The sequence below is a fragment of the Athene noctua genome, chromosome 8 (assembly GCF_965140245.1).
Source record: "Athene noctua chromosome 8, bAthNoc1.hap1.1, whole genome shotgun sequence".
In the NCBI taxonomy this organism is placed as follows: Eukaryota; Metazoa; Chordata; class Aves; order Strigiformes; family Strigidae; genus Athene; species Athene noctua.
Genome location: NC_134044.1, coordinates 25,088,470 through 25,101,398, shown reverse-complemented (window position 1 = coordinate 25,101,398; position 12,929 = coordinate 25,088,470). Strand labels below are relative to the sequence as shown.

General features: G+C 43.0%; 1 protein-coding gene across 6 annotated transcripts in view; it reads right to left on the bottom strand.

Moving 5' to 3' along the window:
• Nucleotides 1-12,929, bottom strand: part of MECOM (MDS1 and EVI1 complex locus) — a 46,902-nt gene that overhangs the window by 22,604 nt on the left and 11,369 nt on the right. For 3 of the 6 annotated variants that reach the window (XM_074912005.1, XM_074912006.1, XM_074912007.1), the window contains exons 3-6: nucleotides 11,076-11,292; nucleotides 7,724-7,871; nucleotides 6,773-6,926; nucleotides 426-1,788 (exon numbers count right to left, since the gene is read on the bottom strand). In XM_074912005.1, coding sequence (XP_074768106.1) covers nucleotides 426-1,788; nucleotides 6,773-6,926; nucleotides 7,724-7,871; nucleotides 11,076-11,292 — 1,882 coding nt within the window. Of the gene's footprint in view, nucleotides 1-425; nucleotides 1,789-6,772; nucleotides 6,930-7,723; nucleotides 7,872-11,075; nucleotides 11,293-12,929 lie in introns of all 6 variants that reach the window. The other 3 variants (XM_074912004.1, XM_074912008.1, XM_074912009.1) reach the window with 2 other exon arrangements.

Here is a 12,929-nt window from a genome sequence, read left to right as displayed (position 1 = left end):
ACATTTTGGAAGAAAAAGAATTTGGGGCAAACCAGTGATGTCAAATACACAGTAAATATATATATATATATATATATATATATATTCAATACTGATGCCAGTTTGTTTCTGGGTAAGAGAATATGTTCAACTTCTGTATGTCAAGCTACACAGGTTAAACTAACCACTCACTGCAATGAGGGCAGCCATGAAGACTCACTAATTGCAGCATTACCAGATTCAGGGTTTGCCCTGAGCAGCTTGGATTTGAGGTGGGGTGCACAGGTTAGCATGTAGCCTGGGCCACCCCATGTCCCAGTGGTGGGATGACACCTCCAGGGACGGTGGGAAGGGGACGGGGTTGTCCTGCATCTGCAGGCAGGTAGCCCTGGCAGACCTAGATGACCGTAGCAAAGGATGCCCAAAGGCAGCAGACAGCCCATTACCTGTAAATGGGATCCATAAAGAACGGGGTGGGCCTGGCGTGCTGTAAGGAGGACTCCGAAGCTTTCCTTTGCTCGAGGTCGCCTCCTTTCTTTTCTCCAAAGACGTGGTTTTTCCGAGGCTCAACTTGTTTTGTGCCACTGGCTCGACTTCTGCTGCCCATGCTGAGATCTAGAGGCTGGTCCTGGCTTGCCGCAGAGGGGGCTGCTGGCTTTGAGGGTATGGGAGTAAGTGGCTTCTCCTCCTTACGCTTTATGGTGAGGTCAAAGGGAGACTCAGAGCTTCCCTTTGGGATCTTCTTTATTTCACTGGGTGATTGGGGCTCCACTTTCAAGGGTAACGGTCTCAAGTCTCTATCAGGAAATGGATACATTGATTGAGAGAATGCTGGAAAAAACGGGAGGGGAAACATGGAAGGGTAAGGTAAGGCTCCGACTTTTTTGTCTTGCAGCCCCACAAGTCCTGTTGAACCAAAGTACTTTTCAGCAATAGAAGCAATAGCCTTTATAGAATCATTCACCGCTCCTGACACCGCAGTCTGCTCCTCTAAGGATGGTGAGAAAATGGAATGATTGCTGTGGTCTTTCTTATTATTTATTGAAGCCAGGCTCTGCAGAGAGCTTACTTTGTCTTTGAACATTTTACCATTTTCTTTAAATTTCTCTTTCTCACTTTCAATGTCACTTTCCAGATCAGAGCCCGAGGTGGTTTCCAGGTCACTGCCACTGGGGGTACTGACATCGTCAAGGTCAAGGTCACTACTCTCTGACTGGTCACTGAGTTTCTCATGCGGCCTCTCTTCAGAGGACCTCTCTGGTTGAAGCTCCACTGGCTTATTCTCCCCTACTGATGGTTGCTTATTTAGTGCCTTCAAAATATCCTGGGTGGCTGGCAGTATCTGAGGATTTGTCATGAGGGGACTTTGGCTTTTGTTTGTCTGATCTGCGCTTGGTAGTCCTTTAACAGGAGAACTAGTAGGTAGCAAAGGTGGCCTGTGGTACAAGCCTGAAGGAAACAGACCGGGGAAGCTAAAAGAAAATCCAGGAGCTGTTGGAAAGGTAAGACCAGCAGGATGCCTATTGGCTCCAAAATAGTCAGCAAGGCCCGGATTTGCATGATTCATATTAACCATGGACGTTTTATCCATAGCTGGGGTTCCAGGAAGTGAAATGCCTTGGCCAAAAAATCCTCCTGCTGCAAAATGGTTCTTGCCCTCACAAAATCTCCTGTGTTTATTTAAGGAAGACGTAGTGCTGAACATTTGTCCACAGTCTTTGCACTTGATTTGGGTTCTGCAATCAGCATGCATGCGCTTATGACGACAAAGGTTTGAAAATTGAGTATAGGATTTATGGCAGACCTCACCTGTATGTAAACAACAACAACAACACATCTCAGGCTTTATGATAATCGCCCCCACCCTCAAAATTTTGCAAATAACACAATTTTTTTACCCGCCAAATGTCAATTAGGAAGCCGTAAGGAGAAGTCTGGGTGCACAAATGTACAAAAAGCTATTGTACTCTTCCAAAGCAAGGCATCCAAGCAGACAAATGTCTAAAGACAGCACCAAAACCCACTCCAACAAACCAGAAAAGGTCTGAAAACACTAAAAGACAAAGTTTCCTTGTTTGCTCTTTGTATTGCAGTGCTGCACAGCCGGTACTGTTATTCTGTGTTGCATTAGCACCCAGAACCCCGCCAAGCGCCGGGAACCCGCAGTGCTCCTGCACAAGCGAGCACTCGTGTCTTCAAATGACATCCGTTTATGTCACTATTCACACATGGAAAGTTAGTCATTAAAATAAATATTTGCAGGACCAGACAGGAGATAGACAGATCTGCCTCACAGAGCTTTCATTCTGCAAGACCACAAGGATATGAAAGAGGTGAAGGAGAAGACAACCAGGTATTTCCAAGTGCATAACCTTATTAATAAACAACTTTTTTTTCCCACTTACAATTAAGAATTTAATCTCATGAAAGTCCAGGCTAGAGCCTGAGTAACCTCAGTCCAGTACTCCCATATGTCCAAAGTATTTCTATTTGTGTAATGCATACAGTCCCTACAGGTGCCTGGGATGCTGTAACTCTAAATTCCACATCTTAATAACTTTACTAGTCTTAATATTGCTTATTTGTCTCTTGCACATGGAAAAATTTACTGTATTTCAACAACAACTTCCTTTAAGAATGCAGCAGAATTTATTTGCCTGTCTGATGCTCAAAACAGCTTGATGGATTTCCTTTCAAACTCCTGTGGGATGAGAATAGCTTCAGCCTCACAAAAGCATCACTTGGAGAAAGTCTGAAACCCCAAGGGGGAGGAGATCTACCTTCAGCTCATGGGCCTGATCTAACCTGTGACACTTGGCAGGTCGGAGCACAGCTTCCAGCAACCATTTGCAGGAGGAGGAGGCTGAGAGCAGTTCCAGTGGTGCAGAGCGAGACACTATGAAGAGTGAATCACATCAATTAAGCAAACGCGATTTTGCAGGTCCCTGATTTTCTGGCTGCTACAAACCTTAGGGAGCAAATTGGGGCAGCAACCAAATCACAGGTCTGTAAGTTACAATGTGGTTTGGAAGAGAGTAACGCTCAGCTTCCCAAGACCTTCCTATGTCCCCTTTTGGCATCCTTCAGATGAGCAGGGGCATCGGGCAAGTCCCAAGGCTGTACTGTGTCTTGTGCTCTTCATTACACTAAAATTTGTCCATACCTCTGCACTACCTTGCTTCTAACAGTATCAGCTTCAGCCTTGTTTAGAAACAAGGCAGCAGCATTATCAGTAAGCAGTATTATCCCGCTGTAATAAATCCTTTTTTTTTTTTTTTCCCCCAACCAGGAAAAAGCATGTGGCCACTTTATTTTTATTTAATTTGTGTTATATCATAAGCTCTCATCTTTCACACATCAAAGCCACGCAACAATACACATTGTGTATTCTGAGGCCTTTTTAACAATCATTTTCATGATTTGAGACAGACTGACATAATTTACAATGGCTCTATTTTAAGCCTGCAAAGGAAACTGAATTGAATGTATCCCATCCTGCACTCTTGGTTCCCATGAACTGCAATCACGTCCTCTAACTTCCACTCGCACCGGGGCCCGCGCTAACCTTCCTGCTCCTCTAAATCTCTGCCCTTGAGAAACTTGACCACTTGTTGTCATCTCTTAACTGTTTACCTCTTCAGCAGGCTGCTTCATATCTCAGCAACAATGCTCCTATTGTTTGAGGTCCTGATCCTGCCTGATCCACCCGTTTTCCCTGTTCACGTCCCGTTGACATCCCCGGGACAATTCGTGGGGTAAAGAGTGCAGAATTGGGCCCAAACACAGGAAATTTGCAATGTGGTAATTCAGGAAGAATGTTTGTTGCTGTGTATCAGTTACTGTTCCTGCTGGAAATCTTCATTCACAAGGAAAAATAAGAAAGAAAAGAAAAAAATAAAATTAAAAATAAAGAAGAAAAAAGATGGAAGAGAAAGTAAAAAGACAGACAAGAAGGGAGAAGGGAGGAGAGAGGAGAGATGCTTCACTCAAGTAGGCTAGAGTGGCAAGCAGGTGAAAAGGGGTGGATCAGCACGGATTTGGTCTTCCTAAAGTTTTGGAAATTCTCCCTCAAAAACTCAATACATTATTAAATTATTATTCTCCATTAATATATTCAAAAAATCAACAGAACCAAGAAATATTCTACTCTGGAGAAAAGCAAAAATATGCACTTACAATTGAGAGATATCCTTACAAACTATGAAGTGAGATGCAAATTAACCATTTGACTAAGTATATTTTATCTCAGTTTTAAACTAAACTAAACCAATAATGGCAATGCCATTAAAAAAGGTAAATATTTATTATAACCTCAATCAAACGATTAGCAGTTCTACTGAGGACTTTACCTTTTTGAGCATAAAAGTTATTTTAAACTATTTAATGAGGCGCTACTTGCTTAAGGTGCCTCTTGCATTTAATAGGTAGCCTATTCAATTTATGGGATCTCAAGGCTGTCAAAGAAATTTTGGGCCCAGGTTCCAAGTCCTTACTCCCCAGAGCAGTCTTACTCTTGAGGACTGCCACCTGAAGCCTGGGTGTCACAGGGCATCAGTGAAGTGCAGAGGAGACTCTGTAAATCGATTGTGCCACCTCAACCTCTGTGGATATTCCCAGGAGACGGGACTCCTCAGTTCATGTTATAAGATCTACCTCTTTTTCATCACATGACTTTTATTTCCAAGTAAAGTTTTGCTTAAACTTTAGTTGATGGGGGATGGTTATCAGCTTTAATTGCTTCCACATATCAAAGCAACAGAAGCTGGGTTTGATTTCTCCTATTACACCTTATTACAACTTTTAAACCTCAGTGCCGTACTTTTAAGCAACTAACTTGTAAGAGAAGCTTTCCTCCTTGCAGCTTTTATTGCTCTACAGACCCAGGTTTAACACAGACTCCCAATCTGGCTCCCAAATTGCAAAAATTCATCTCATGCCTCTGCACACTCTGTACCGCGATTATCTCTGGACCCCAAATTAGCCAGCAGTTAAGCTTGCATATTTTCTGCTTATTAAAAAAATTACTGTAAGTACTATTTTGAATATGTTCAGTCTATTATGGCATGTGGTTTCTATTTGGAGAGGCTGGAGATTTTGTGAAGGCAGTGAGTAATTACCTTAGTGTTGGTGAGTTTTCACTCAAGCTTGGGCGGTGTACTGTAATAAGAGACAGTTGTCATAAACAGACTGGTACGAGTAAATCATGGTGTGTGGCCTTCTGGTGGAAAACAGATATCTCCTTTAGGTGACCCTACCTCCCTTCCATCGCTCGGCAAAGCCTACCAAACATGTGGTCTCCAAACTCTTTTGTTCTGCAATTACACGGCTGTTATTTGTAGGTTGCTCAATGGGTTTTCATCCCTCGCACTGTACATATGAAGAATGCCAGTTGCTGTTTTGATTTATCAGAATAAATAGTAACAAGGAGCATTTGAGAGATTATTTCATTTGAGAGGTGCCACTTACAGACTTTTAGATAGGGAATTGCAACAGGACCATCTCAAGACTCCCTACCTAGCCAGAAGTTACTGTTTTCTGATCATTATAATCTTTAAGTGTAACTATTTAACCTGTAATCAGGTTTAAAAATTATTAGTGCTATTTAATATTGGATCTAGTTACACATTTTCTCATTGAAGAAGCCCAAATCAAAAGTATTCTCTAACCCAATGGCAGGTATGCAGATTTCGCACAAATTAATCTTTCAAGCCAATACTCCTCCTCTGGAGGAATTATCTTAGCATGTGGCCGCCACTTTGTCCAGCTGTGGTGTTGATACTTTGGTAAATTATTGCTGAGAGCAGCAAAAGATTGGGAAGTTTAGCAGACAAGTAGGGGAGATGGTCACAAGATGCCTTTTAAGCCATAGCAGGTGCCTGGAAAGAGTGTGGTGGAGATGAGCACTACCAAGAACAATATTCTTAAATATTTTCTGCCTCTGCTTCCCTGGTGAAAGGAGAGAAAGCAACCTGTAACGTTACCGTGCACCCAGCTCCTAGCAGGCTCTGGCTCGGCAGTAAACACAACCCATGAGACTTTGAGGATTCGATTTATAGCCCAGTACAGAGTCAGGCCCACATAGAAGACAAGTTTTATTGCTGGAGCGGAGCAGCTGTTGGCAAAGATCTAATAACTCAATACTTAAATTTGGGGCATGCAAAGAGCCTCAAGGAGGGTGGCAAGCTCCTCCAACTGAAATTCACTGCCTCTAAGGTTTATTTTCCAACTCCTGTGCTGCGGAGACCCTGTGGCTCAAAATTAACTCCTAAAGCAAAGCAGCCTTACAGGTACTGCTGGGTCTCCCTGATTCCCAGACTGTGGTGGCAGCCACTGCCACCCTCCCCTGTCCATCCTGGCACTGCCACTTCCTCCCCTGTGCCAGCACTAACAGCCGGATCCAGCACAGGGGCTGCTGCTCGTGCAGTGGAGCAGAAAGGAGAGCAGCCACCTTGGCACGGCACAAAGCAACAAGGCTGCAGTCGCCGAGCCTGGCACGGCTCCTTCTTGCTAAATCTCTCTCCCGCCTTGCTCTTTGCATCTGTGCATGGAAAAATATCCCTGGGACAACAGGTACATTTATATAGCATACAGTGTCCGTCTGAAAAGGAAAATCGTATGAAAATAACGCTTTGTGTTAGACTACAAATTATCCAGAACTCATTTAATAACTCATAGCCCTTGTGAAACCAGTGGGAAATTTAAAGGGAGCACAACACAAACGCCTGCTTCCAGATTACGCTGCATATAACAAAAGAAATAACACTTAACCAAAGACGTTTAGTTGAAGACTTACATATAAAAGGTTTGACACTGCTGTGGATGTGTTTATGTTGTTTGAGGCCTGAAGAAGTGGCAAAGGTTTTGCCACACTCTGGACAAGCGTGAGCACGAGCCCCAACATGCTGGGAACGAATATGCCTCTGAAGGTTGCTGGGGTCCGTGAAAACCTGCTAGGAAATGAGTACTGATTAACCAAGAAACTTGGCTGCAGAAGAAGCCAGTTATTACAAGAGTCTTTTAAAATTCAAACCTTGGAGCTATTTGAGAGTATTTAAGATTAAAACCCTTGCTAACGGGTGTCAATGGGAGCTGTGCCGGCAGGATGGTGCCTCATTTTCCCAGGATCGGCCAAGTATTTGGTGGATCTGGCACCCCCTTTGCAGCCACTGCAGCAGATGCTTTTGACCCTGCCGTTAGAAATTGTGCTTTTGAGGTCAGGGACTTCACAGAAAATGAGTCAAAATGTGGCTGCTTGAAACCTCTGAGCATTACTGCAACAGAAATACTTTATAGAGACAACTGTGTGCGTGACAATGAGAAATCCTGTACGCGACACAGTCCTAGAACCCAGGGCTTGGTCTTACAAGTGTCAGCTCAATATAAAATTCCCATTATTGCAGCAAAACTACTTAAAAACAAGTTAGTCCTCATGCAAAAGGCTCAGGCTTTGGGAATCTGATAAAAAGCAACGCAGAGGACCACATCCTATGCAAATAATCTACACACCAAGTCCTGGGCTGGGAAGTTGAAAGAGATTCTCTAGAGATGAGATAGTTGCGTTCACTTAGTACAGGATAGAAAAATAACATCTTTATAAAGTAGAAGTGTAAACCCTTGAGAAACCATGTGGAGCATGGCAGAAGCCCTGTGCCCTCCTGCATCCCAGCCCCAGGCACCCCCACTTCCCTGCTCCCATGCACCCAGCAGCACAAGAACCGCCGGGCAGCCTACAAATTCACTGTACCTTGGCACAGTTTTCACACTCGTAGTGCTTCCCACTGTCATGTGACATTTGGTGACGTATCAAGTTGGACTTCCAGTTAAAAGCTTTGGGGCACTGGTCACACTTGTACTCCCTTTCCTCGCTGTGCGACAGCATGTGCTTCTCCAGGCTGCAGAAACAGGAACAGGGCTCAGTGAGGTGTCCCACACACATAGGTTTATCAGACAGCAGACCACATAATTACAGAAAAACAAAACAAAACAACCCAAAAAAAGCCCCAAAGGCCCAATCCTGACAGACCCAAGTCCTTTCAGTACCAGGTTCACCCCACCCAGGAGACAAAACATCCTCCTCCCTACCAGAATAACACACCCTCTTGTGTTTTGACAGGCCACCTGCAAATGCTCCAGGAGATGCTGCTGCCATTGCTCCCTAAGGAGATAATTTCATACACCTCTCAGTATTTCATCTAGTAATTCTTTCCTGCAGTCTGAATTATTTCTACCTTATGAATTCCCATCTAAACAAACCCTGGATCCCACCACCTGACATAACCCCACTCCTTAGATTGGAGTCAATTTTTCTTACAGCTGGAATAGATGACGAATAACTCCACTGGAGTAGGACAGGATGAGCATAAAAAGTCTCTAAATACAGTAGACTGCAAGTGAAGTTATACTTGATTATTATTAACTGTATTCAATTGTGTAACTATTCATTTATTTCTTAGTAGTTTATTCAGTCTATTAGTAGGGTATTCAATCTTCACCTATTTTCTGTTGCACATCTTTGAATTCATTTTCATCTCTGAATTTTCTGAATTCCTGTTCTATTTTTCATTTGTAGCAAATATATATTTTTAATCACCTGTATTGCTTGGTCACATACAGAGTTGTAAGTCACGCGATTGCTTGAGAAAAGATCACTACATAATGTAAGAGTGGATTCATAGAAAAGCCACTGGAAATTGGGATTTTTAGTCTGGGATGTCAAACCAGCTCAATCTTTCCTCATGTGAAGCTCCCACTGATCTCTGCTGAATCAGTGGACAAAACCCACTGGGTTTACATTTGGGTTGTGCAGCTGAAACAGCAACCTCCATTCTCAGCCACAGGGAATGGAAATGCTTTCACCCTGAGATGCTCTTCTACCCTTCTCAGTCTCCTTCCTTCAGGGGATAAAATTAATTCTTGCTTCCCCTCCTAATACTTCTATAACAATTGACTCTCCATCATACACTGGTAAACAAATTTTTTGTAAGACCTAGACAGACTCCTGTCCCCGCTCCGGCACCAGCTCCCCGGACACCTGCCGCAGGTATGTGATGTGCCATCAGCACTGGGCAGTCCTGGCCCCAAAATCTCCATCTTCCTGCTCAGCTCTTTCTCCATTTAATTACACACACCCTCAAGCATGGCTCATTCTGGCCTTTTGTTTTATATAATCTGGATATAGCACACTCCAGTACTTTTTTGCTGTGAACTGTCTTTGTGGTGTATTAGCCTTTCAATAATTCAAGAGTTCGGAGAATGACTGCATTCTCTCTCATTTTTCACTCTTTCTCACAGTATTGCCCATCTATTTATGATGACTCGTTCTTTGTTTTCTGCCCCTTCTCTTCAATATTTAATATTTTAAGCTAAATTTACATTTCCTCAATGATTCCCATATGTTAGATATCGTACTCTGGTTTGCAGGCAGAAAAGAACTTTAACACCAAATAACTCACAACATGGAAAAATGTTACAGTCCAGACTCCTGCCTCACCCACTGTGCTACAACCCTTTTGACTCGATCTACCTACATCAGCCCTTTCAAATCAATCAGATTCAAAATTAGACACGTGGAGCCACATAGGGCTCGACATCAGTCGCGGAATAAGACCTTGTGCCTGCACAAATTCCCACTCAGCGGGGTTGACCTGGTATTCAGGGAGCAACATTTGGGACATCATGTTTTAATTTTGGTGTCACTAATTTTGCGGAAGTGTAAGGATCGGGTCATATGACACGCTGATCTGAAACCCCCCGCATGATGCTGAGCCACCTCTGCTCCATCAGGAGGAGTCTGTGTTTTGGGAGAGAGGGTTCCATCTTGCAGAGCCAGAAGCACCTGAAGCATCCAGGAGCAGTTGTTCAAAGGGCGTTTGTCCACAAGTGGGTATGCACAAACCCGGCCTAACCTCTGACAGACACCACAACATCCTGAATCATGGACTAGCAAAGATTTCTGTGAAATATATGAACCCACCAAACACTCTACATTGGCAAGTTAATATTTAAGGGGCATTTAAACAAAATTTAAGATTTTGAAGCAATGCAAATACACTGCTGTCCCTAAAAGGGCTCTTAATAGTCACTTAGGTAGTGCCCACACAACATGGAGAGGAAATAAAGACACTGTGGGAGTGTGGGAGCTGTGCTACAGACTCTGGCTGAAAGCAAGAGATACCAGCCCAGGTCTGCTGCTGACACAAACCAGCTTCCTAAGAAATGCATTGTCTCATCACAGTGGAGGATCTGGCCCAGGATTTTGCTGTTGACATATCTCAACATTACTATCAAATGTTGGCTGAGGTCAACCTTGCCCCAGTCCTCAAAGCATTAAGATGTGAATCTGCGAGGGATGTGCTGCAGAAGTTCCAGTTTACTCTCAAGATCTTTCAGTAATTTGCAAAATTTGCCATAACCTGCACCATAATATGATATTTTAAATAGCCACAAAAATTACAGTGACAGGAAATATGCAAATCAGCATACAAAAGTCATACTTTCTGATACTACTTTATGCGTATTTCAGGTACATATGCACATGGGTCTATCTGTTTCAGCAGACAGATATACATTAAAAAAAGATGAACCCCGGTGTTTCAAGACAGTACAGCTATAAACATGTACTAACATACAGACATATACATACTAACATCTAGAACCTGCCTCTAACTAGCACGGCTTGTTTGCAAAGACAAAATTGGTAGCATCAGTGAACAGCACTTGGAAATGTTCTAAAGTTATTTCTACCTAAAAATAAGGAGCCTAGACTTAGTTGATCTGAACTGCAATCACTCCTCTGACTTCACTGCAACCAGCTCAATTCATGCCAGCTAAAGATCTGATCATCAGAAGATCCAGTTCTTAGTTTAAGGTCCCCACTAAGGAATCCAGTACAAGGACCAAATTTCTGATTTATTGAGACTCCATTGCTTTCTATGCCACAAAACACCAATTGACACAGAAGTCTTATCCTTCTTCATCTTCGGTTTGTATAGAAGATGAAGGTATCAGATTCTGCCCTGGGTGACGCCCTGCACGATCTGACCGAAGCCATTACAGAATTTGCCTCGTTTGATTATGTTTTAAGCATCTACTCCTACCTTTGTAAGTCTGGGAAGACTTGATCACACTCTTTACACTCCTGGATTTCATGCACATCCTGAAGGTCATTCTCATTGTCAAGCTTTTTCTGGAAGTCCTCCTCCACCATGGAGAAGGCAGAGTGAGGTGTGCTGCAGGGGAACTTCTGATGGTCTACAAGCTCAGCCTTGGACTCAAAGAGCTGGTCACAGTCCTCACAGCGATACTGGCGCTCCTCTGGAAGACAAAGGGGTTGGACACAGGGAGGCCACATCAGTTTTCAGTCAGTTTTAACTACCATCCCATCAGGAGTTCGATGACAGGGTGGTTAAATAAATGGCTATTCAGTGAAAAAGAGAAGAACCTTAAAAGAAAGAAGGATGCCTTAGGACACTTTGTATTAATGCTTTAATTCTACAATGTATGACTGCAATACTACCGGTTAATTGCCTGGGTGACATTCAACAGGGTTCCCTAACACTGGCTTAGGAAAAAAGTCAGTGTGTTTATGTACTATCCTAAAGGGGGATATACAGGGTCTAAACGGATATCCAGAGGAGGCTGCTAGTCTCTGCATTTCTGAATGAGGGAGACCTACTTAGACAAAAACATCAGCACCAAGAATAACCAAAAGGGTGTTTATAGAGTTTTTAACAGTCTCTTCATTTCCATTAGCATCCTTTTGTAGCACCCAACCCTGTTCAAAATAAGCCAGAAACACATGAAGATGGGGTAATGAATGCAGAGAGCCTTGCTTTAAGTTCCACAAAATCGGTCAAGTTTCTTATTGAAAACAAGTGTAGAAGATGGCTAGAGTGTCACTTTGGAGTGAATAATTGCCTTCCATTAATTCGTAATTCCCACAAAACAACAGATTATCTGAAGAAAATCCCAAAAAGCTAACTCAGAGAAGAGCATCCCAATGTATTTTTTTCTGTTGGATTTTCTACTGATGGTCCATATGAGAAACCAGACACCCTGGTGTGGCTCCAGTGTTACGTGCCCTGCAGATATAAATGCCCAGGAGTTCTGAGTCAGAAAGGCACTGAGGAGTCTGGCTGAAATCTTAAATATATGTAGCTGGTTGTTACTTGACAGTTGAGTTGATCCAGCGAAAGCATCATAGGACTTTGTTGTCCACTGACCGCGAGCAATACTTGGGCTCAGTCTGCTGCTAAATTAGCCCTGTGGGACATATTTCTCCATGTAATTGCAGAGATTTCCTTTGGTTTCATTTATACAATAGGTACTTGACCATAGGGACTAGGCATGGAAAACACTATGCCTGAAAAGGGGGACATCTTTAGTAGCAACTAAACAAAGTTACTGGGGGGGGAAAAAAAAAACAAACAACAAAAAACAGACACAAAAACAAATGACAATGAATGAATAATCCCCACCATTTTTTTTAAGAGAACAAAAGACACTGGTCTAAATTTACAGACAGTTATAAGAAAGTGCAGCCCTGGATACATCCTGCACTGGAAAAACTCCCCAAATCCCTAAGAATTTCTAAAACATCCAAATTGGCATAAATTGCAACCTAATGGGCATCAAGCAGATACCCTATACCCAGTCCCTGCTGTGGCTGTATAACCCACTGCCCAACAGGCAGCAAAGCAAAAGGAGCTTTTGGAGGTGGGTGACAAATCTGAACAACAGCTCAGGAGCTTCAGACCCAGAATCTGCACATCGGATGAGCATCAAAGGAGCACAAGGAGGAAGAATGGCTCAAATGTTCTCACAAGTGACAACAACATTAACAACCTGAGATTTTTTCTTTTCAAGATGACAGAAAACCTGTTTGGCTAAGTGACAAAAAATAACTTATAATCAGGGTACATATGTCCTGCAGGAGCAGGACAGCCTAGAGA